The sequence below is a fragment of the Tursiops truncatus genome, chromosome 6 (assembly GCF_011762595.2).
Source record: "Tursiops truncatus isolate mTurTru1 chromosome 6, mTurTru1.mat.Y, whole genome shotgun sequence".
In the NCBI taxonomy this organism is placed as follows: domain Eukaryota; kingdom Metazoa; phylum Chordata; class Mammalia; order Artiodactyla; family Delphinidae; genus Tursiops; species Tursiops truncatus.
Window position 1 is genome coordinate 82,171,335 of NC_047039.1, and position 22,748 is coordinate 82,194,082.

At 50.1% G+C, this 22,748-nt stretch overlaps 1 protein-coding gene across 1 annotated transcript in view; it reads right to left on the minus strand.

Annotated features, from left to right (window-relative positions):
* GABBR2 (gamma-aminobutyric acid type B receptor subunit 2) overlaps positions 1-22,748 on the minus strand; it is a 366,883-nt gene that overhangs the window by 50,224 nt on the left and 293,911 nt on the right. The window contains exons 12-13 of the mRNA XM_033858335.2: positions 13,132-13,239; positions 3,780-3,902 (exon numbers count right to left, since the gene is read on the minus strand). Coding sequence (XP_033714226.1) covers positions 3,780-3,902; positions 13,132-13,239 — 231 coding nt within the window. The remainder of the gene's footprint in view (positions 1-3,779; positions 3,903-13,131; positions 13,240-22,748) is intronic.

A 22,748-nucleotide genomic window follows, 5' to 3' on the forward strand; every position in this document is an offset into this window, starting at 1 on the left:
ATAGAGGATATTTCAGACAGTGAAACTCTTCTGTATGACACTGTAATGGTAGATACATAATTTTATGCATTGGGCAAAAGCTATAGAATGTACAACACAAAGAGTGAATTCTATGTAAACTATGGATTCTAGCGAATAACAATGTGTCAGTATTGGTTCATCAATTGTAACAAACATACCACATAATGCAAGATGTTAATAATGGGGGAAACTATGGGGTGTGGGGTGGGACATATAGGAACTCTCTATGCTTTCTATTAAATTTTTCTGTAAACCTAAAACTGGTCTAAGAAATAAAGTCTATTAATTAAGCATAAAAACTCCTTTAAAATGATAAACATCATGTATTTAGAACAGTGTCTAGCACATGGCAAGTGCTATATAAATATTTATTATGTACAAATGAATAAATGTGGAGCCGGGATGCCTCCAGTCGGACTCCAGAATCAGAGTTTCATTCCCTGGACACTTGCACTGAGAGAATCTCTTCCACGAGTTATTCTGGAACTCTTCTGTTATTCTCAAACCCTTCATCTTGTTTATTTACTTCCAGCTGCTATCAGAATCTGTGCAATCTAAAGTGACTGTGCTTATTTGCATGTTTACCGTCTGCCCCCCACTAGCTGGTGGGCCCCATGAGCTCAAGGTGTCGCGCTGTTGTGCTCACCTCTGTCTCCCCAGCGAGGTGAGGTCTCCCAGCATGCGGCGGTGCTGGGCTGGGTGGTGCGGGAGAGTGATCTATGTGGCCCAGGAGGGGTGGGTGGGGCAGAAATGCACTCAGCAGGGGTGAACAGCATGCTAAGTGTCCTGACAGGGGATGCCTAGATGCTGGGGACCGGAGTGGGGAAGAGCAGGCGCTTAAATCTGGTGGAGCTCAGGAACACATTGGCTAATACAGGGGCCTGGAACTGAAGTTCATTTACTTGTCAGAGAAGGTTCTGGAAGCGGGGACAGCATGGGCAAAGGCTTGAAAGTGCAACACAGAGCAAGGCCTGTGACTGGCATCCTGAGGTGTTTAGAGTGTCCAGAACAACCAAAGGCATCCGAGGTAGGTGTGGTCTGAGGGGAGGAGAGAACAGACCACAGAGATCTTTGATCACCTATCCCCCAAGCATAAACTTTCTCTCTCACTGGGGGTTCTGGAGCAAACAGCCCCTTGAGGAGAACTAGGACCCCTTAGTCCCTGGGCACACTGTTCAACCATCATGCTGAGTCTCACAGAGGAGGGTCTGAGGGAAATCAACTGATAGCTTCGCGATGTTTGGTGGAAAAATGACAATAAACCGACAGGGCTGTGGGTCGACAAATCAAAGGTTCTGCTACCATGGCAACAGAATGACAGGGCAACCCTAAAATTAGAGGAGAAACGAGGATCAGGCCAGGAAAGGTTTAGAGAGAAATCTCCACAGATACTTGGAGGGAAACACAGAGACAAGGTGTGGGGAACTCGAGCCAGGGATGTGGCTCTCCTCCAGCCACCCCCCTTCAAAAGTCTAGATGCCGCGGGCAGGACCCCCTTCCTTCCCAGGCTCAGTTTCCTCATCTACACAGAGAAGCACTTCCGTGGCACCCAGCTGCTCCTCAGTTTGAAAACCATTCCCTGGAAGGTCTGGAATGGGCTTGCGTTGTATGTGCGGAGCCATGGAGAGCAGCAGTACTTACTACAGAGAGCAAGGAAGAAAGGTAATGTGGGTGGTAGCAAACTGTCCCTCATACTTATGGTCTGCACAAGGTCTACCTCCTGTAACGGTCCAGGGGGACAGGCTTCCTGGATTTATTTCCAGAGTCGCCGACTCTAGCCCTGCAGCCTCTCCCACCACAGCCAGATCCCAGGGGATCCTGTGCACGCTCCGCCCCAACCTTAACCTTGAGCGGAGGTGACAGTGCCCTGCCTCGCCGGCTGCCACTGGGCTCAGCATCAACCCAGCGGGGTCTGCTCTCTGCCCATCTGCCCCAGCTCCAGGTCCTCCCGTGGGCTCCGCCTGACTCGCCTTTTCTCCTTTCCTGATATCCTGGGCGCTCAGTCTGCCTGTTACCTATTTTTAGGCTTCGTCTGCAAAATGTGAAAACACTTCTTTGCCCAACCCACGTCACAGACCAGTGACCAAGGGTCTGTGGATACACCTGAAAACTATGAAGTGCTGTTGTGTATTGAAAGGCAGGGTGGGGGAGTGGGGGAGACGATAGTTGGTGGTGTGGCCACTAACCTGCTAGGTGACCTTGGGTGCCTTATATAATCTCTCTGGGTTTCTGTTTCCTCATCATTAACATGGAGTTCAGGGTAGCACCTATTCCACAGAGTTATGCTGAGGATTCAGTGAATTAACACACACATCTAGCTACCAGCGTCACCACTGTTATTACTGTTATTAGCATTATTGCTTGTGATTATCATCACCCCAGGCTCTCCCTAGCCAGGGGGCCCGGTTAGCCAGTAACAGCCCTTCCTCCTGTTGACAGCCTGTCTGGATTTCCAAATCCTGGTGGTGGGTGGTGAATTCCCCTGGGATGGAGTTGGGGGCAGGTCTGCTCCTTCGCCAACTGTGCAGATGAGTGATTACCAGATGTCACCTCCCCTCTAGCCACAGCCCGTCTGTGCGAGTGACTTCAGCTGAGCTCCTGCCCCCTTGGCCCATGGGCACAGCCAGCGCAGGTCTGTCCTCTGCCAGGTCTGATTGTGCCTGTCTGGAGTCCCGCTTCCTCCCCGGATGGACACGTAAGGCAGTGAGATGGAGGCGCACAGCCTTAAATCCTTCCCCTAAATCTGCGCTGTCAGGAAACAGCGTTCTCTGCCACTGCTCCAACTGCATAACTTCTTACCGGGCTGAGTGAACCCTCTGCCTGTCTCCAGACAAACGAGGCCCGGCATCTTATTTGCTAGAAAACCCTTCTTGTCCAGAAGGATAAAAACCTCTGTCTTCCATGCATAAAATGACTGTTTCCAGTTTAGTTTTATTGATAAAATTCACACTAAATCCCACAAAAAGATTTCCCTAATAGTGCAGTGAGAGAACTGGAAGAAACTCCAGTTTTCTCAATAGAATCTGCTACACTGTAGGGAAATCGTACTGTACAGCCACTGCCGTTCAGCTGGCTCTTTCCGACAAAGGCATGTTTAACACTTCTAGGAGAAAGTCGACAAAACTACAACTTCTCTAATCTTGAACATCTCTAACTGGAGCATCCTAGGAAGACCAGTGTGAGTTAAGAGCAAGGCCCAACGCAAGACTACTAAAATATATATTTAACGGTACTTTTATGTAAGGTTCTTCTTTTTGGCAACACATCACTTTGAAGATCCTCTAGTAACTGGAGGAGCTATCAGAGTGTTTATTCCCTACGAGCACTCCTTAGGGAACTCACTTTAAAGGAGAGATTAAAAATGCAATGTAATTTCTAGGCTGATGGATCATATAAATGGGGGCTTCTACAATGTGTAGAGAATATACTGGTTTAAACGACCCAACATTTCCCCTCAATTCTGCATATATTAATACACCTAGACAAATTCTTTCACCATTTTTTTCCAGGAGTGAAGACCTTATATTTGGCCCTCCTGAAATAATATATGTCTCAAATGGAAGGAAACGGAAATAATGAGATGTTCCTGATAGGGAATGTGGACCCACGTGGACCTATGATGATTTCCCCGTAACCACCTCGATTTCTTCTCAAGAAGCGTACCTGGGGCAGTAGAGGAGATGTGCTGCCTTGCCGTCCCCGGGCGGGGCGGGCTGGGAGCAGCATAGGCCTCCGTCCTGCTGGTGCCAGGTGCTTACCTCCATGCTGTACCTCTCCACCGTCCTTCTCAGGGGGTCCACAGCCTGCCAGCAAATCAGGATGCACAGGTCAATCAGCAGCATGCCGCCAACGATCACGAGCAGTTTCTGGTCCTTGATGATCTGCAGAGAGGGCAGGGGCAGAAGGGACGTGAGAGGGCCTCCCAAACAGCAGCCGAGGCGCCAGGTCAGGTGGGTGACTGAATGGCGTCACCCCCAGGTTGAAAATTTCCTCAGACTCCCCATCGCCCACAGGATAAATCCAGCCAAGCTCCTTTGCTTGGCATTCAAGACCTTTCATGAGCTTTGCTTGTCCATGCCCCAAACACACACATATACTTAGTTAAATTTGAGGACTCCCAGGTTCTGGCCCTGCTGTGATTTTCACCCCAGGCCTTTGTGGGTGCTGGCTCTTTTGTCTGGAACACTCTTCTATGTGGCAAATAATCCTTAGAGACCCAGATTCATTTCGCCTCCTCCATGAAGCCTCCCTAACTCCCACAGCAGAACTAACTACTCCCATAGCACTCTGTTCCCAGACTTAATCATACTTAATAAGTTCAATACTTATACTTATGAATAGTAATAGTCATAACTACAAGAAGGAGAATAAATACAAATGCTAACATTTAGTGAACACTTACACTGTGCCTACCTCTAGGTTGATTGTTTTACATACAGCATCTCATACAAAGGCAAATACCATTATTATTCCCAATTTTCAGATGAAAAAGCTGAGGCTAGTGCTGGGGGCCAAGTAACTTGCTCAGTGGAATATAGATACTAAGAGGTGAAGCCTAGATTCGAACCAAGCTCCTCCTCTCTCCAGAGTGCACACCCTCAAACATTTACAGCACCTACCAGGCTCTACAGTGACCAGATGCTATATTAAGTTGTATACACATCTGCCCTCCTCAGTAAACTGGGGAACCCCTGACAAAAGGGAAGCCTGTTTTATTTATTTGTTTGCCCTCAGCACCTAGCAGGGCCTGGCATGCAGTTGATACTTAGAAGTTTGCCTGGTTGAATTGAGATGAAGGAATATATAAAGAAGAAATATAATTCCCATCCCACTTTGCAGCTTGGGGTATCTTTATTACACTGTGAAGGTCCCACCCCACTTTATGTCCATTTGATGGGGATTGGCCTGGGGACAAATGCTGTCTGGGGCAAAGCTAACCTGTATTTCACTCACTGCACGTTTATGTGTCCTCACCCCCCACCCCAATGCCAAACAAAAGCTAATGTGATGAAGTAGTTCTAGAAAAGACTATAGAAAAATAAACAAAACTGAAGCAGAAGCTTAAGAAATATCGCCAGGTCTGGCTTTTAATGATTAAAGCCATCCTTAAAGGAGAAATAGAAACTCAAGAGACTTCTCTGTGGCCAAACTGTGAAAAGAACAAGAAAGTACTGCTGAATTACTGCCAAAGAGATCAAATCCACCAAGACCACTTTACCTGGGGGTGGGGCACTGGCAAAGTCCCCTCTGAGATTTTTCAGAAGCATTCAGTGAACCGCTGATAGCTTGTAGAAACCTGGTTTAACCCCTGCCCTCAGGGGAACCAGGCAGCTCCCTGTTAGCCTTGAGAAATTGGGCCACAGGGAAGAAACGCCTGAGGAGCTGAGGACTTAGAGGACAGGCTGGGAGGGGCCTCCCTGCTTGATGCTCACCCAGGGCTGTTTGAGCCCCAGGCATTTGCACACACTGCACCTGACCCCTGGAAGTTCCTTCCCCCACCTTTCTGCTGGTGCCCTCCTACCCTGATTTCAAGATTGAGCCTGAGCAGCTGCTCCTCTGTGAATCCGGGTGTGCCCTGCATGGGGTCCATGCTGCAACTGTGTTCCTATCAGAACCAAGGCGGTGACCATCCAGTCTCCCCTCTGTGCCCTGGTGCCTTGTGCAGGGGCTGGCTCTCAAACTTTCTTGAGGAACGTGTGGAGAATGAATGAATGAGCTCTCAGGAAAAGGCCAGGGGAAAGTGGTGCTGTTGAGCAAGTTCAAGGGCACTGTCTCCTGCCTAGGGCTCAGGTTCTACTTCCTATAAGGCATCACCTGCCGCAGGTTCCTATCCTTTCCCAGGCATTTGTAGGTGCTGGTTCTTTCGTCTGAAACACCCTGTTCTTTCTGTGAGAGGCTCTGTGTGGCTGGGTGTGCATGGGGTCGGTTGGGGGTGGCTGGAAACAGGGCTGGCTGGAGAGAGAGAGCCTGCATGACATGTGATGGGGCCTCATGGGGGCCACTGGAGGTTTAAGCGTCTTTAAGCATCAGCGTGATGGGGAGCTCTCTGCAGCATTAAGGGGTGAACCTGAGGCGGGATCCTGCAGTAGGAGGCCAGTTAGGAGCTGGGGCCATTGTCCTGATGAGGAAGGATGAGGCCTGATCCAGAGCAGTGACTACCAGATGGACAGGAGGATGCAGATGCCACAAGCACCGGGCAGGCAGAGTTGCGGGCCTCAGCCTCTCAGTCCTCTCCCCCTCCCCAAACTTCCCCAACCAGCAAGTGCCAGCACCTCCAGGTCCCTCCCTCTCTGCCAAGTCTTTCCCACGAGACAAGGGGTACTACTGTCCCCACAGTCTAACTCCCAGGAGGCAGTGAACTTGAACTTGCTCAGCAGTACCACTTTCTCCTGGCCTCTTCCTGAGAGCTCATGCATACAGGAGTACGGACCACCTCACACTCCAGCACACCACACCTCAGGTCTGTTGGGACTGCACAGTCTACACTGGACAAGAAGTAGTACATTGAAGGGTAGGGCTGAGAAACATGGGTTGGGGCCACCCTCAGTGAGCCCCTACAGGGGAGAGACCTCCCTTCTCAGTGGACGCTGCACCTCTCCTGCTGCTGCCTGAATACGGAAGGCACGCATGCAGCACAGAAGATGAGCATCAGAATTTCTCTCTGGTAAATATGAGAGTCAAGTCCTCCCAATTTTAAGGCTCACGTATGAAGTGTGAGGTAGCAGAGTGGCAGTGGAGAGACAGGACCTGGGATTATGCGGACCATCCCTTGTGACCTGGCGTGACCCTAACAAATCACTTCCTCTCTCATTCTGCATTTCTGGCAAGGAGTGGGGAGGTTCACGTAATATCTCCAAGTATGGTGCAAAAAAAGAACACCATTTTGGATCTATAAGACCTCATTCTAATCCCAGCTCTTGTGAAATGTTATCTTGATCAAGCTGTATGACTCTGTTAGGCTTATTTCCTCCTCTAAAAGTGAGACCGGTGAGCTCTAAGCTGCAGAGTTGGTATAAGAGTGAAATGAGATGATGTATGGAAAGCACCTAGCACAACATCTGGCTCAGAGAAGGTGCTCAACAAATGGGCTGTGTAGCTACCATTACTTGGGTTTTGAGAATGCATGGCTCTGTGTTTATGTGGAGGACAGTGACATCTAGGGGCGAAGTGTGATACTGCACCTCAGCTCTGCTAGACTCAGGGCTAATCATCACACAGACAGGCCCAGGTGGGAAGATCCTGAGAGTAACAGGAGAGGACATGTCTAATTTCCTTTTGGTACCATTTCCAAAGCCTGGCACTTGACCACTGTTTGTGACTAAATGGATTTAGTAAGTAGTTATGGATCACGTTTGATTTATTAATCACAGGAACATTTATTGAGTGCCTACTCTGAATCAGGTTCTTTTCTAGGCACTAGGGCTGCAGCAGTGAGCAAAACATGAATATCCTACATTCATAGAGCATGCATGATAGGGGGAGACTAATAATGAATAATTATACAAATACCCCATACGTATACACAATACAATGCTAAAGAGAGATGACAAAAATAATCTTTTAAAAAGGATCTAAAAGTTTAAATTTAAAAAATAGCACTGACCTAACCCTACAAAGTCTGAGCACCATAGAATACTACAATTAGGCAAGCCCATGTCTCTAGTCTCACCTCAGCTTCCCTGACTTCCTTTCTTGTTTTTCAGCTTTCTCTTCAAAAGCTGCACAAACTTTCCTCGGTTATGTCAGTGCACACTGATGCCATGAAACTGAGTTCTCTCTCTGAGGCTAGGAGGTTACTCGTGCTCCATTCTCACTGAGTGAGAGATGAGACTGAAGGCACCCAGGAACGATTAAGCACCCAGTTCTGGCATCAGATCTGAGTTTGAATCTTACTAACTAGCTGGGAGACCTTGGTAAGTTTCCTAACCCATCTGAGCCAGTTTTCTCATCTACACAATGGGGGACGATGACCACACAAACCACTAGATTACCAGAGCCTGGCTTACAATTACTGTTCAACAGATGTTAGCTATTACTAGTAAACATCACTTCCCATGGTTGTTTAGAGCAGAGATCAGCAAACTACGAATTTGGGTCACTGTTTGTCTTTGTAAATAAAGTTTTATTGGAACACAGTCATATCCATTTGTTTATGTGTTTGCCTTTGGCTACTTTCATTCTACAATAGCAGTGTTGAGTGGCTGTGACAGAGACTGTATGGCTTGTGAAGCCTAACATAGTTACTGTCTGACTCTTTACAGGAAAAGTTGGCTAACTTCTTCTTTTGGGAAAACGGCATTTCTTTATTTTTCCAAAAAACTTCAGATATTTTGACTGATTCAGACTGGCCTTCTACTGGGACCAGCTTATTGCCTACTTCCAGGGACGCCATTCCAGAGGGAATACAGTGTGAATGGTGCCCCCTGGAGTTGTACAACCAGAGGCCCTGCCTTCCTGCCGTCACTCAGATGACAGACACTCTCTTGGCATTTTCCTGAAGCTGAGCCTGGATGAAGGTCTGAGAGGATGGCCCTATGATATTATTTGCAACCATATCAAGTCATATATGTAGTGAAGTTTCTTTGTCCTCAGAAAACCCGTATCAAGTCATATATGTAGTGAAGTTTCTTTGTCCTCAGAAAACATCTGCCCCCACAACAGATCTCATCTCTGAGTTCCCGCTCTAGTCTCAACGTTCCAATTTGGTCCTAGTAAGAGTAAGAGGCAGAATAAAGACTGTGGTAGTGGGCTTCCCTGGTGGCACAGTGGTTAGGAATCCGCCTGCCAATGCAGGGGACACGGGTTCAAGCCCTGATCTGGGAAGATCCCACATGCCTCAGAACAACTAAGCCCGTGAGCCACAACTGCTGAGCCTGCGCTCTAGAACCACAATTACTGAAGCCTGTGTGCCTAGAGCCCGTGCTCTGCAACAAGAGAAGCCACCGCAATGAGAAGCCCGTGCACCACGCACAGCAACGAAGACCCAATGCAGTCAAAAATAAATAAATTAAACAAAAAGAAGACTGTGGTAGTGAGGCTTTTCAATTCAAGATTTTACGATTGATACTATAAAAATACTGAATTTAGAAGCATTAAGTCACCACATGTCAATACCTCCTTTAACAGGCTTATTTTTCTTTAATGTCTTTCAAAATGTAGCCATATGGGGTGAAGTTTGTGTATGTGTGTTTGGGGAGGGTGTGACATGGTGGGTGGAGGGAGGATGAGGTGGGAGACAGGGAAGGAAGAAAAGGGTAAAAAGACTGAAAAAGAAGTGTGAGATTGCATTTTCAGATTTAGGTAAATCTTGTATATGTGTCAGTAAAAAAAAAAAAAATTAAGGGCTTCCCCGGTGGCTAAGTGGCTAAGAATCCGCCTGCCAGTGCAGGGGACACTGGTTCGAGACCTGGTCTGGGAAGATCCCACATGCTGCGGAGCAACTAAGCCCATGGGCCACAACTACTGAGCCTGTGAGGCACAACTACTGAGCCCACGTGCCACAACTACTGAAGTCGGTGCGTCTAGAGTCCATGCTCCACAACAAGAGAAGCCACTGCAATGAGAAGCCCGTGCACTGCAAGAGTAGCCCCCATTCACCGCAACTAGAGAAAACCCGTGCACAGTAACAAAGACCCAATGCAGCCAAAAATAAATAAATAAATTAAATTTTTTAAAGTGCATAAGAAAAAACATTAAAAGAAAAATAAGAGGCTCACTTTTAAAAAAGTTTAAACTTAAAAAAACCCAATAAAACAAAACAATGACAATAAAAACCAACCTTGGCTATGTAAAATGTTGGAGTCATGGAGAATTCAATCCCACTTTTGACCTGCGACTGCCACAACCCTTTAAAAACAATCTCGTTCCCAACTTGAGTTTTTGATCTGTGAAAGGTATAAATTTCTCTTCTATACCCTTAACTTCCTCTAATTTGGCTGATAAATGATACTCAGCTGTAGCGCCACAAGGCTTTTCCTGGAATAACTGGAAAGCCTAGAGCAAAAACTGTCTCACACTGGAAAGGTGTATTCATGTGGCCTAAATCATTTTCACAACAGGCTAAACTGGTGACCAAATCTTGTACTCAAAGCCTTTGGCAGTTTTTCAGACAGGCCCCTTCCTGGACGCCTGGGCCCACCACCTGCCTGGGCTCTCACTTTGCCCAGACCCCTGGGGTGGGGAGAGTCCCCTTGTCCCAGGCAGCCCAGCAGGCTGTGGCCACATCACAGCCCCAACTCCCACGGCGCTTTCAGACGACTGAACTCCTGAAGTCTTCCCTGGCATGTTTTGTCAATTGTTGCCAGACAATCTGAGTGTTCTCGCTTAGTGATCACATGAGTAACAGAAAATAAAGGCCAGTTCTCCATTGCCAATAATAATGTGCATGAATTACATATTGACACAAAGAAACGAACACTGCGATTCTTCAAAACCAGGATGGACTTGTCATAAATGGCAGAGCCACAGAGCAGGAGGGGCCCAAGAAGTTACCTGGTGGCTGTCAAACTTTGGCTTGTATCCGCTTTGCCAGGAGGGCTGGTGGAAACGCACGTTCCTGGGCTCCAGGAACCTGATTCTTAGGGCGGGGCGAGCTGAGAAAGTGAATTTCTAACAAGCTCCCAGGTGATGCCAACAATGCTGCTGGTTGGCTTGCACTCTGAGTAGCCCTGATCTAGGCCAGAGGTCTCCCACTCTGGCTGTATATTAGGATCACCTGGGGAGGTCTAGTAACTCCCAATGCTCAGCTCCAGCCGGGAGGTGTGGGCTGGGCTGGGTTACTTCTTGTAGTTTTCAAAAGCTCCCATTTGATTGTAATGTGCAGCCAGGTCTGAGAAGGACCAGGTGGCCAGGCTCCTCATATTACAGACAGGAGGGAGTTGTCACAAATGCTCCTGAGCCCCAGTGAGAGGAGGGCTTTCCAGGTGAGCACAGGCAATGGGTGGCAGAGCCGAGCTCTTTCCTCCCTCTAAGTGCAGCCCATAATTGTCCTAAGGTGGTCTGGTGTGGGGCAGAGGGTGGAGAAGGGAGGGTACACACCCCCCCATCTGGAGAGCAGCTCCCTGGCAGTGAAGGGGCAGGCAGTGAGGCTGATGAGTGAGAGGTGCCACTGGGCACCAGGCAGAATCACAGCTCAGGAGACAATGCCATTTCAATACTTCACCATTTTACAGATAAGGAAACAGAGGCCCTGAAAGATGAAGAGGTTTGCTGAAGGACCCATGGCGGGTCAGCAGTGAAGCAGGGAGTAGAAGCCTGCTCTCCTGCTGTGTCTGCTGGCCCTACCACCTCGGGCTCACTTGCTGTCTGCCACAGGCGTGATGGCTTATGACCCAGGTAATCGGATGGCAAATGCAAGTTTGGGATGAAGAACTGGAACAACAGGCACCACGTTCCAGAGTGGGATGAGGTCACAGTGCAGGATTTTCAGGAGATGTCTGTAAATGGGTTATACACCCATCAGGGATTTAAAAAGTGTGTGTGTGGGGGTGGGTAGAGTTGAATCAAGAAGAGGATTTTTGGAAAGACGTGTCATGATGCTATCTCACCTCATCCCCAGGTGAGAGGACGGGGTGTATGCTTCCTCCTTGACCTCAAATCAAGAGGGAGGCTTAAGGAGAGCACTCAGATGGCTTGATTGCTAAGGGCTCCCTGCAGCCTGGGGGACCTGGTGAGCTGATGCCTCACTCCTGCCTGAGAAACCCACGGGAGGATAACGGACCAGTTGCTCCATGGATGGAGCGGAAGAGGGAAAGTGGCTACAGTGGGATCAGCCACAATCCTTGAGTTTGTAGGAGCGAAGGATGTGTGAGTGCTTCCTGAGCACCAGGTGTGGGCCCTGGGCCAGGTAGAGCTGTGTGGCCTGCCCAAGGCAAGCTGGAGGGGCGGGCCCAGGAGTGGGGGACTGCCACATGTCTGTGGAAGGAGCCACAAATGGCCAAAGGGGGGAGTATTTCACCCATGTCGGGGCCACTGCAGGAGAGTAAATCCCAGTAATGGGGGCTTTGAAAATTCCACAAAAGGACTCCATGAGAGCCTAAAGGGTGTGCTTAACCAATGCCAGGCCCAGCAAGATGGATGCAGCTCCCGGCAAGTGAGGTCCTTCCTGCCCCTTCCACCACTCGAAGCCCCAACTCAGGAGGGTTCAGAAACCTTGGGAATGGGATGGGGAAAACACTCAGTCTGGCAAAAGACAGAAGCAGCCCATCGCACCCCTTCTCCCAGGGCAGGTGACTGGCTGCTTCAGGCCAAGCTGGGGAACGAAGAGGCGATGCCTTTGAAGGCAGTTTGAGGTTTTGAATATTATGATGGACTCCACATATTAGCTGTTGACCAGAGGACCTTCAAAGTCAAGAGACTTGCCCGAATTTTTATCTTAGGAGCAAGGGAAGAAGAGTGCCAGCCATCGGAAGAGTTAGAAAGGACAGTGAGGGGAAAGCTTCTCTAGGTCTACATCCTAAGAGTCAAGCTTAATCAACATGATGGTTACAGCCAAGCACAGAGGTGGCAACTGCTTTCCTCCCACACGAAGGAAGGGCTCCTGTCCTCTAAGGGCCTCTTTGAAAATGGAAGCATTAAATCAGGCCCCTGCCCTGTTTCACTCTCCTCTTTCAAGGGCTCCCCACTGCCCACAAGTTAAAGTTCAGGTTCCTTACCGTGGCTCCTGCCTTCCCCTGTGGCTTCCTCTTGTACCCTTTTCCCATGAACCCCTCGGCAACGTGAACACACCGCTCCCCTCCCCAGGCCTCCGTGCACACAGTTCCCTCTGGGAGAGGGAAAACTCCCCAGCCTCTGCTTCCCACTCACCCTCCAGGTTTTAGCATAGGTGTCACTTCCTACACCAAGCCCTCCCTGGGTGCTATACCCCAGTATCCCCCATATGCACCCAACCAGCCCTTATCACCTTGCATTGTAAACGCTTTGTTAGCTGTCTGATGTCCCCAGGAGGCTGAAGGTGTTGGGGGCTGGGGTGGGGAGGGGCGGAGGGTTGTGTTTAGCTTGAATCCCCAGCAAATAGCCCAGTGCCTGGCATACAGTAGGTGCCTAATAAATCTTTTAAAAATAAATACTAAATGAACATTGCAAACACCCTGCAACAGAAGGAGGCATTACCTTCTTCTTCATTTTCACATTTTTGAAGATGGCGTGGACCCTCCATGTCTTTGCGAACATTGCCCCAAAGGCGGTCGTGTAGCCCACGGTGAGAATCCAGGTCCTGACCTAGAGGCCATGAGAAAACAGAGGCATTAACATCTCCCGGGGGACGGACTTCATCAGTTAGGAGAGTGTCCCAACAGGGGGACTCTAGATGGGGACAGATGCTCTACTTTACATACTGTACAGTTTTACTAGCATCAATAGTCCTTCAATCACATTTCAATCTGATAGAGGCTTAGTTCTATTGGCCACTCGCCAGACCAGGGCCAGGGCCCTGGGCGCAGAGGCATATGAGATTCAAATCCTGCCTTTCATGGGCCCACAGCCCAGAGGGAGCCAGTCATAGACAGAGGCACACAGGCCCCCAGGACCACTGAGGCGCCACTAAGGGGTTTCAGACCAGCCCTCTGATCTTCCCTCCCTCCTTTCCTTCTCTGACAGCCTTCTATGTGGGGAGACAGGCCTGCAGAGGTGCTCCCAACTGCTGATTTCTCTGCCTCCTCACCCAAGTCTCTAGGAGACGAGGCAGTCCCAGGAACCTCTTCCCCAGGACTCCCAGGTCCTGGGTTGTGGGCAGCGGGGAGGGGAGAGCACTGAGCTGCAGGGGCTGAGACTGGGCAGGACAACAGGCCTGCATGGCCCTTCTCCAGCGCTAGTGACCCAGCCACTCTGGTAAAGCAGGGCAGAACTCAGCCAGAACTGGCCCCGGGGATGCCTGACTGGCAGCTGCACCAGCCCAGCTCCTGGCCATCGTCAGGGGCTGCTCAGTTGAGGGGGAAGGCCAGAGGAGAGGGGCTGTGACCTTTCCACTCCCACCAGGGGCCCGTCTCCTCACACTTTTGGAGAAAGAGAGGAGCGATGCTGCCTGGGTCCCTGCTCAGGACTAAGGCCTTATCTGGCTCTCAGCTGTTCCACAGCACCAAAGTGTGCCCTGATCCCCAGCCCTGGGCTGGTGGCTGCCACAAACTGTCAGCCCTGATAGGAGCCAACAGCCTGATCCTTGCAGGCTGGGTCACCACCTGTTAGGTCTTGGGGGCCTCCTGGATGCCCACTCCCCACCTGCACTGCCATTGTGGCCAGACCCCAGCCTCTCCCGAGTCCAGCCTCACCGGCTGGTCTGGATACCCTCCAAGAACCAGAAGACTCCCCTAGCTCCAGGTTGGTCCCCACATCATGGCCCAGGACTGGGCTGTATGCCACTGGGTTCTGGGGCCTCCCACTCACTGGGACAAAAAGGCTGCGTGCTCCTTGAGCTCTGGTTCTAGACTACGGTCTTTCCCCGGCTCTTTCTCAGCTCTGTTGAGCTAAGTTCCCCCTGAAAGGTCCCCACCTGCCTCAGCTGAACATAGCAGGAAGGTGGGCGCGTTAGGAGAGAGAGAGAGACAGTTGGGCTGGAGTGGACAGGCCGGGCCCTCTGTGTCCAGAGCCCAGCAGGTTTGCCCACCTCAGTGCTCCCATCCAGCCCAGGGCTGCAGGCAGTCATGTAGGAGGTTCCCAGACATGCTCCCTTCAGGGAGTCCCTTCACACTGCCTTTCTAGCAACTTGGTTCTCTAGCTTTTCAGAGACAGGGCATTTCCCCTTTCCATTTTATCTGTAAAAATAGGAACTGGTTGGGTAGATGGCAAGACCAACCCCCTAAGGTAGGACAACAGCATTACCTCAATTGTTCAGAAACACAGATGGGTGAGGTGTGAATGCTGACAATGGTAAGGGTGAGGACTTAACCTTCTTCTTTTTTTTTTTTAATTTCAAAAATTTCAGACAGGCAAGAACGAATCACAGTACTTTAGAGAAGGTGTAGGATGGCCATGTCATTACCCGTATTATAAAACAAGGATGGAAGAAAAGTAACAGAATAGAGACAGGGAAGGAGCCAATTATTTGGAATTTAGACCTGAGCTTATTCAATGACCAGATCACACATTCCTAGCCTATCAGAGTTGCACAGAACCTTACAGATCATTTCATTCATTCATTCATTTGTTCACCTATTCATTCAATAAGGATTACTGGGCCAGAAACTAAGTATACAATGATAAAAACAAACAAATAAAACAACAACAACAACCAAAACCAGAGTGATTTTTTGGAGTCATCAACTGAGTTGAGAAAACCCCTTTGTAGATGAAGAAACTGAGACTCGGGGCATTAAGGTATTTCTCCCAACCACACCACCCAGCTCCAGAGCTGAGCCCGAAGGTCAAGGCCTTGACCCAGTCCAGCCCTCTCTCCCCCACATCATGCCGCCTGCTCCTCAGAGAGTCTCCTTACCCCAATCAGGTCCATCCCCGCCCGGGAGGCAGCTGTCAAAGGGACAGCACACTGGGGGAGTAGCTGACCAGCCTGAGAACTGGCTGATTTCAACACACTTTTAGAGCTAATGGTTGACATGACTGTGAAGACCAATGGTCTCCAAGCCCTTTTGATCACGTCCCCCTATCAGAAAAACAACTTTAAACACGAACGTATACAGAACAAGGAAATTTTTAAAAGGATGGTAAGAGATGAAATAATATGGTTATTTTTACCTCATAATGTGGCAGACAAAGATCTCTTATTTTGGGTTAAAGTATTACTCCAATATGCTTGGCATTATTATATTTGCTTTGACTTATATTTTCTTTGGCATAATCATTTTCGGGCCACTTGTCTATTTTGTAGGGTCAAATTCATTAAGACCCAATAATACAAGTGAGTTAAGTTAGTGAAAACTCGATGATGTAAATTTAACCTGGCAACTGGAAACGGCAATATGTTGCCATAAACTGAAAGCACAGAATGGGTGAGGATGCCTGGCCAGAAAAGAGGTAACCTAGCAGGCCCAAGACCTGCTGGCAAGGTTCGCTTAGGCTGGTGTCTGAGAACTTGGATTTGGGGAGGGTTCCCACCATTCCCTCAATGATAAGAGTGACTCTGTGCCTGAAGGGTTTGTGCAAACAGCGTGATTTATGCCGCACACCTGCTTTCCTTCTGAGAGCCTGGAATTTTGGTATGTGCTCAGTAGAGGGTACCCAGGTGACCGGACCCCAATAAAAATCCTGGGGGCTGAGTGTCCAGTGAGCTTCCCTGGTAGACATTTCGTGTGTTGTCGCAAGTCGTTGCTGGGGTATTAAGTGCACCCTGTGTGACTCCACTGGGAGAGGCTCTGGGAATCTGGCACCTGATTCCCTGTGACCTCACCCCATGTGCCTTTTCACTTTGCTGATTTTGCTTTACGTTCTTCCTCTGTAATTAATCATTGCTGTGAGTACAATTCTATACTGAGTCCTCCTAGAGAATCGCTGGACGGGGGGTTGTCCTGGGGATCCGGAACACAATGCCCTGTGGCTGGCTCATGTCACAGACTGACCAACCACTCCGTTCTCAGGAGAGTTCCTGCATGAGACCACCAGACACACCCACTGGGCCAGGGCCCCGGGGTCAGTCTGAGTATTAAATCTTAGTAAAGCTTAATTTCTTTCATTTTTTTTTTACATAAAGAAGTAAACAAAGGCTGTAATACATTCTTCCACAAGATGATCCCAGTGGGTTCACATCCCATTTGGAGACAGCTCTTCAGACAATGATGAAACAACACTAGAAGAAATACTCTGGAAAGCGGGAGAGTGGGACCCTTACCAGCAGAGCCACCTACCCCCGGCTGCCTCTGCTCAGGGTCATCCCTGTGCAAAAGGAGGTGTTTTCTCTCTCCACTCCTCCACCATCGTTTTTTTTTAAATTTATTTATTTTATTTATTTTATTTGTGGCTGCATTTGGTCTTCGTTGCTGCACGTGGGCTTTCCCTAATTGCGATGAGTGGGGGCTACTCTTCGTTGAGGTGCGCGGGCTTCTCATTGCGGCGGCTTCTCTTGTTGCAGAGCACGGGCTCTAGGCACGCGGGCTTCAGTAGTTGTGGCGCACTGGTTTCAGTAGTTGTGGCTCACGGGCTCTAGAGCGCAGGCTCAGCAGTTGTGGCACACGGGCTTAGTTGCTCCATGGCATGTGGGATCTTCCCGGACCAGGGCTCGAACCAGTGTCCCCTGCATTGGCAGGCGGATTCTTAACCACTGCGCCACCAGGGAAGCCCCACCATTGTTTTAAGATGGAAATGGACCCTGGGGTTCAGTCCTCGACCCTCTTTGTCCTAAAAGGGCTCTCCCTGAGTTATCACTCCCACTCTCAGGCTTCAACCATTTTCCTTGTGCTGACAATTCCTTTATCTCTTTCCCTGTTCCTATTTCTCTTCTGAGCTCCAGACCTGCGTATGCCACTGTCACTGGAGACCTAGGTGACACTTAGGTGTCCCATAAAACCTTCACCCTCCAGAGCCAGAGCTGAGCCCATCAGCGCTTCCACTGAGTAGCTCCATTTCCTCCCGACTCAGGGATGGTGCCACTATCCACCTGTCACCCGAGTTAGGGACCTGGAAGTCCCCCAGGAATCCTCCCCTACCCTCACTCTCCTATTCAGTCCCCAGGCCCATCTCCTTCTGCTGAACCACCCCCAGACCCGTTCTCTGCCCTTCCCACGCCTGCACCTCCCAGGTTCCCTTGCCCTCTGGCTTCTGGCTGGATGGAGGGCACCATCAGGAGATGGGAGGGGCCAGGAGAGAGAAGACGGGGTATGTGCTCCCTGCAGCCACTGCTTCTGTGCTGTCTCTGGCGGCAGCTGGGCTCCTCACGTGGCTCTGGCCCTCTCTGGGCTCAGGAAGAGGCCTGGGAGTGGTGAGGGCTTCCTGCGGTTGCCTCAACACCTGTATTTTCTTCCTTAACCCCACCTACACCTCTGTAGGTGGTCCCTTCACTGGAGTCTCTTCCTGTGAAGCACCGGGGTGGGCTCTGTTTGCTGACAGGGCTATGCCTGATGACCATCGTACTCCCATGTCTCTTGTTAGTACACCCCTCCTCTCTGTTCCTGTGGTATCATCCAGATTAGTCATTACGATCAGGGACTCTGGAGCCAGACTGACAGGAGTTCAAGTCCTGGCTTTGTCACTATCTACGTGAACCTGGGAATGTCACGTAACCTCCTTGAGCCTCAGTTTCCTCATCTGTGAAATGGGGGTAACTAATGCCTTTGACTTCGTGGAGTGGTTGTGTGGATGAGATGAAAGAAGGTATGTAAAGGGCTGAGGTTCTTAATCAATATCTGATTTTTGTATCACTGCTCGCCGGACCACTGCAGGAGCCTCCAGCTGGTCTCCCGCCTCTCCCCTCACCTGCTGCTCACCCATCAAACACCTCCAAGAGGGACTGTTCTCCAGTGCAAATCTAAGCAAGTCTCCTTGAGTTTAAACCCTCTACTGCCCCATGGAGCCCGCAGGTTAAACTCCAGATTCTTGGCAGGGTGAGGCACCCACCACCCACATCTCTCCAGCCACTGCCCACAGAGCATTTCACACCCAAGCAATTCCACGCTGCTTAAACGTCCCCACACATCACACTGGCTCACGATGCGGGCCTGGCACTGGCTATTTCCTCCACTCATCATGCCATCCTCTCTCTAAGCTCTTCACAGATTCTCATTTGTCCTCCAAAATCCATATTCGTGGGCCACCTCCTCTGAGAAGCCCCTCCCAGAGCTTGCAAGGAGGTCACAGCTGCCTCCTCCCTGAGATTTCTGTCCTCATGCATGTTTCTGCTGTGCTGGTCATGCATGTTTCTGAGATGATGTCCACTTGATTACTTGCCTGCCTCTCCCACAAGATGGTGCAGGGCCTACACTGCCCACCTTTAAATCTCTGGATCCAGCACTGAGGGGGTGATTGGGCTGGGTGGGCCCGCTTAGGTGGTAATGAGATCTTTGTCACCAAAAATGTGCAAGCTGAGCTTGAGCAAGCACATGAAAGGAAGATTGCAGACAGAACTGGAGAACTGGATGGCAAAAAAGGCTGAGCTTATGGCCTCAGTGGTCCCTTCCTCGCAACGAAATATGCTGTCCGGGAGGTAGTGAGCTCCCCATCACTCCATGGATTCAAGCAGACCTTGGAGGACCTCATTTCAGGGTGCTATAGGGGCACTTCCTGTGCTGAGGGAAGTTTCATTTGATGACGTCCCAAGTATCTCCCTTCTGGGTGGCTCTATGATGCCAAATAAACTAGAAGGTTCTGCAGGGCTCAAATGATTCTGTTTTCTCTAATGATTACATCACCTCTAATACAAGTCTCTACTGATTCATCAACATAAGACAAACAGCTTCTTCACTCTCTCTCCCAAAGTCTTAAACACATTTATTCTAATGTTAATGTCTTTCCTTTTTTCTCCTTAGACATAAAGCCCCTGGCCCCCTCTGCACACAACCTGACATGCAACCATGGGGAAGAGGAATTTTAGGCAGGCAATGGCCATCTCAGTCTCAACTATGAAAAAGGAAAAAGCAATTAGAGCACATCTCCAGATGGAAGAAAAATCTACACCCAGAGTAATTCTGCTTAGCTGCTCATTCAATTGATTTTGGGAAGGCCTGCTTGCCAGAGTGAAGGGCTTTCACGGCTCTTTTGGGGACCAGCAGGAATAGGAACACACAGCCTCCCTTGCAGGTCTGTTCTGATGATGACTGGGTTGGACGAAGCCTTGTCGGCTGGCTGGATGTTGGGGGCTGAGCCGTTTTCCTGCTGTCCAGAAAGGTTCGAAAAAGGGCCTTTTGTTTCATTCTGACTGTCCACCCCACATGATCAATAGTGAGAAGGCAGGCAAGGGAGACCCAGACTATCTAAAAGCAAGCCCCAGACCTCTGTTACCCTGAGGCGTTACAGTCTGGAGCTGAAAGGTGAGACTTCAGCCTGGGATCTCCAGGGCCTGCCTGTCTTTCTGGAGGGAGAGGTGGTGAGGAGATTCGGAGTGTTTCCCAAGGCAATATGCCCTGAAGAGCATGCTCTAGAAACAGCTCCAGAAGACTCTATCTTACCCAGGGTCCCTTAAGTAAGATCTGCATAGAAAATGCCTTCTAGAGTTTAGAGCACAGCAAAAACTTTCTGGGGGAACAATTCAAGGGCCCATAGGAGATTCTGGGCACAAACAAGGGTACTTTGGGACCCAAGTTAGGGCCAGTGGGGCATCTTAGGAGACCTGGGGCAAATCAGAGGAAGCCACCCTCTCTAGGAGAAGGAGTTTCCAACAGGCACCCCCTCAAGGCCCTTTCTGAAAGGCCCCCACCTCCTTAAGACCCTATCAGCTGAAGAACTCGACTCAGAGAGCAGATCGCAGGCTATATTCAGTTCCCGCCCACTCCTGACGCCAACACCCTTGTGCAGTGCACAAAATACATAACCGTACTTGGTGGCCTTGGCTCAGGCAACGAAACAGGAGGAGGCCCTTCTTCCCCTTCCCCACACAACCCTCGCAGGTACCTCAGTGACTGGAGGTTAGGGAGCTTTCTGGAAGCACAGCATTCTCAAGATGGGCAGTGGTAGCAGGGGTGTGGGTGTGTGCTGGGGAGGGGGCTGACGTGCACCTCCACGCGGCTCCGCGGACTGAAGGTGTGGATGAGTGGGTGTGGAGGCAGGAAAGGAAGTGAGGTAGGAGGTGTATAGGCCCCAGGCTGAGCAGCTGCAACTGGTCTCCTGCTGATACTTCAAGATAAGAGACCAGCTGGAGCGTTGGGCCCGGATTAGGTGAAAGGCAAAGTGACCACAACGTCTTTATTCTTGTGGTCAACAGGATTTCCCAGTCTGGCCCATGCACAGAAGGGGTCCTCAGTGTAGGGGAGGCACGAAAGGAGGGAGGAAGTGCCGGCCCGTAATATGTCCTGCCAACCTCCGAGAAACCTTTGTGCTGGAATCCATCTTGGCTGAGAGATGTGTGGGCACACCAGGAAGGACCCAGTGTCAGATCAAATATGGGCACAAGCGAGACGACTGGCCAGAGACAACTGGAAAACTGCCCGCCTATAAGCAACCTAAGCCGCCCCTATTGTGTACAACACACTCCGAGTTCGCCTGTGTGCTCTTCCACACGTACTTTGCTTCTAATAAACACTGTCTCTATTTCACAATCTTGGTCTCTTTGCTGAATTCTTTCTTCAAAGAAGACAAGGACTGAGGTCCTTCTTCCAGCCATTCCAGCACTGGAATCAGAAGGAGAGATGGATGTGCCACTGAGACTGCAGCTGCTAGGAACTCTGTGAGCAAATAGGAGGCATCTTTCAGGACTTCCATTAATAACTGCAGCTCCTTCTGAGGGGTCGCCTATTCTAAGCCTTCCCTGATTGGTCCCTCCACTCCCTCCCCTAGGCCTGTCTCCATCAGAGCATAGAACACACCGAATGGGAGTTATTTAACTACATCTTCCCATCTTCCCATCTACGCTAACTCCCCGAGGGCAGTGATCCAGCTCTGTGCCTGCAGACCCTCATACACAGTAGGTACCTGGGAAATGTTACCACATGAATGAATTATAAGACAAGGGCTGGGGCTTGCAGTAATCCACATGAGGGTGTGTGGGATGGGGGGACATCATCTGTACATTTGCTGGAGGGTCTGGGGCACCCCTGGCACCCTCCTCAGCCCCCTCCTCTGCAAGCCAGAGGTCTAGGGAGCCCTTCACAACTGAAGACCCTGGATGGCTAAGAACAAAGGAGATGGGGGTGGGGAGGCTGTGGCCTGTCCAGGACCCTAATTGGCCCAAACAGGCCTTGCCAACACCAGCTCCTTCAGCCACATCCCTGAGTTGATCTAAATCTGCCAGGAAAGGTAACCATCAAACCCTGTGGGCATCCCCTGGCCCAGCTTTCCTGCTACCTTCTGAAATCACAAAGCACTTGACCATATGGCCAGCCACAACAACATGGGATCACATGCTGAAATAGCCCCCAAACCACAGTTTTACATCAGATTCTCCCTCAACTGTCTCAAAAAAAATCGCCAAGCAAAAAAATATCACAGACATTTATGGTCTTTTACTTGAAAACATCACTAATTCCTACCACTCTTGAACTTACTGGGAGGCCAGTTGGGTGTTCCCAGGTAGCCTTTGCCTTTTGAGTCAGAGATCCTAGCATCTCTGGGAGGGCTGGAAGAGGGCTGGAAGAGGACGTCGTGCTTCCAAATCCAGTATCCGGACCCCCACTATTCCATCCCTTCCCAGCTGCTGCCTATCCGGAGCTCATTCCTATACCTCTTGTGAGCAGGGTGGATGGCTGAGAGCACGCTTCAGGATCCAGAGCCCAGCACTCCATCCTGTGAAGGCCCTGCTTCCTGAGATTCCAGGGTGGAGGGCTAGCATCGCCTTTCCCAACTGGCCCAAACAGGCCTTGCTGATTCTCACGGGACAGAGTTTCTGGTGCTTCCATTTCCTTATATCATCAGTCTCCAGGAGACAAACTCAAAAATAAGCATGGGCTCTAATCTTGACCTCATACTCTAAGCGTGGTCTGTGGATGCAGCGTCAGCATCACCCTGGAGCTTGTTAGAGCTGCGGCACCTCCGGCCACCCCAGACCTGCTGAGCCGAAATCTGCGTTCACCAAGGTCTCCAGGTGATTCTCGTGCCCTTTGAGCAGCACTGTCTGTGTGGCCAGAAGTCAGGGCGGTGGTTACTCTTGGGAGGGGGTGCAGATAGTACCTGGAAGCGGGTAGGAAGGGCTTCTGGGATGC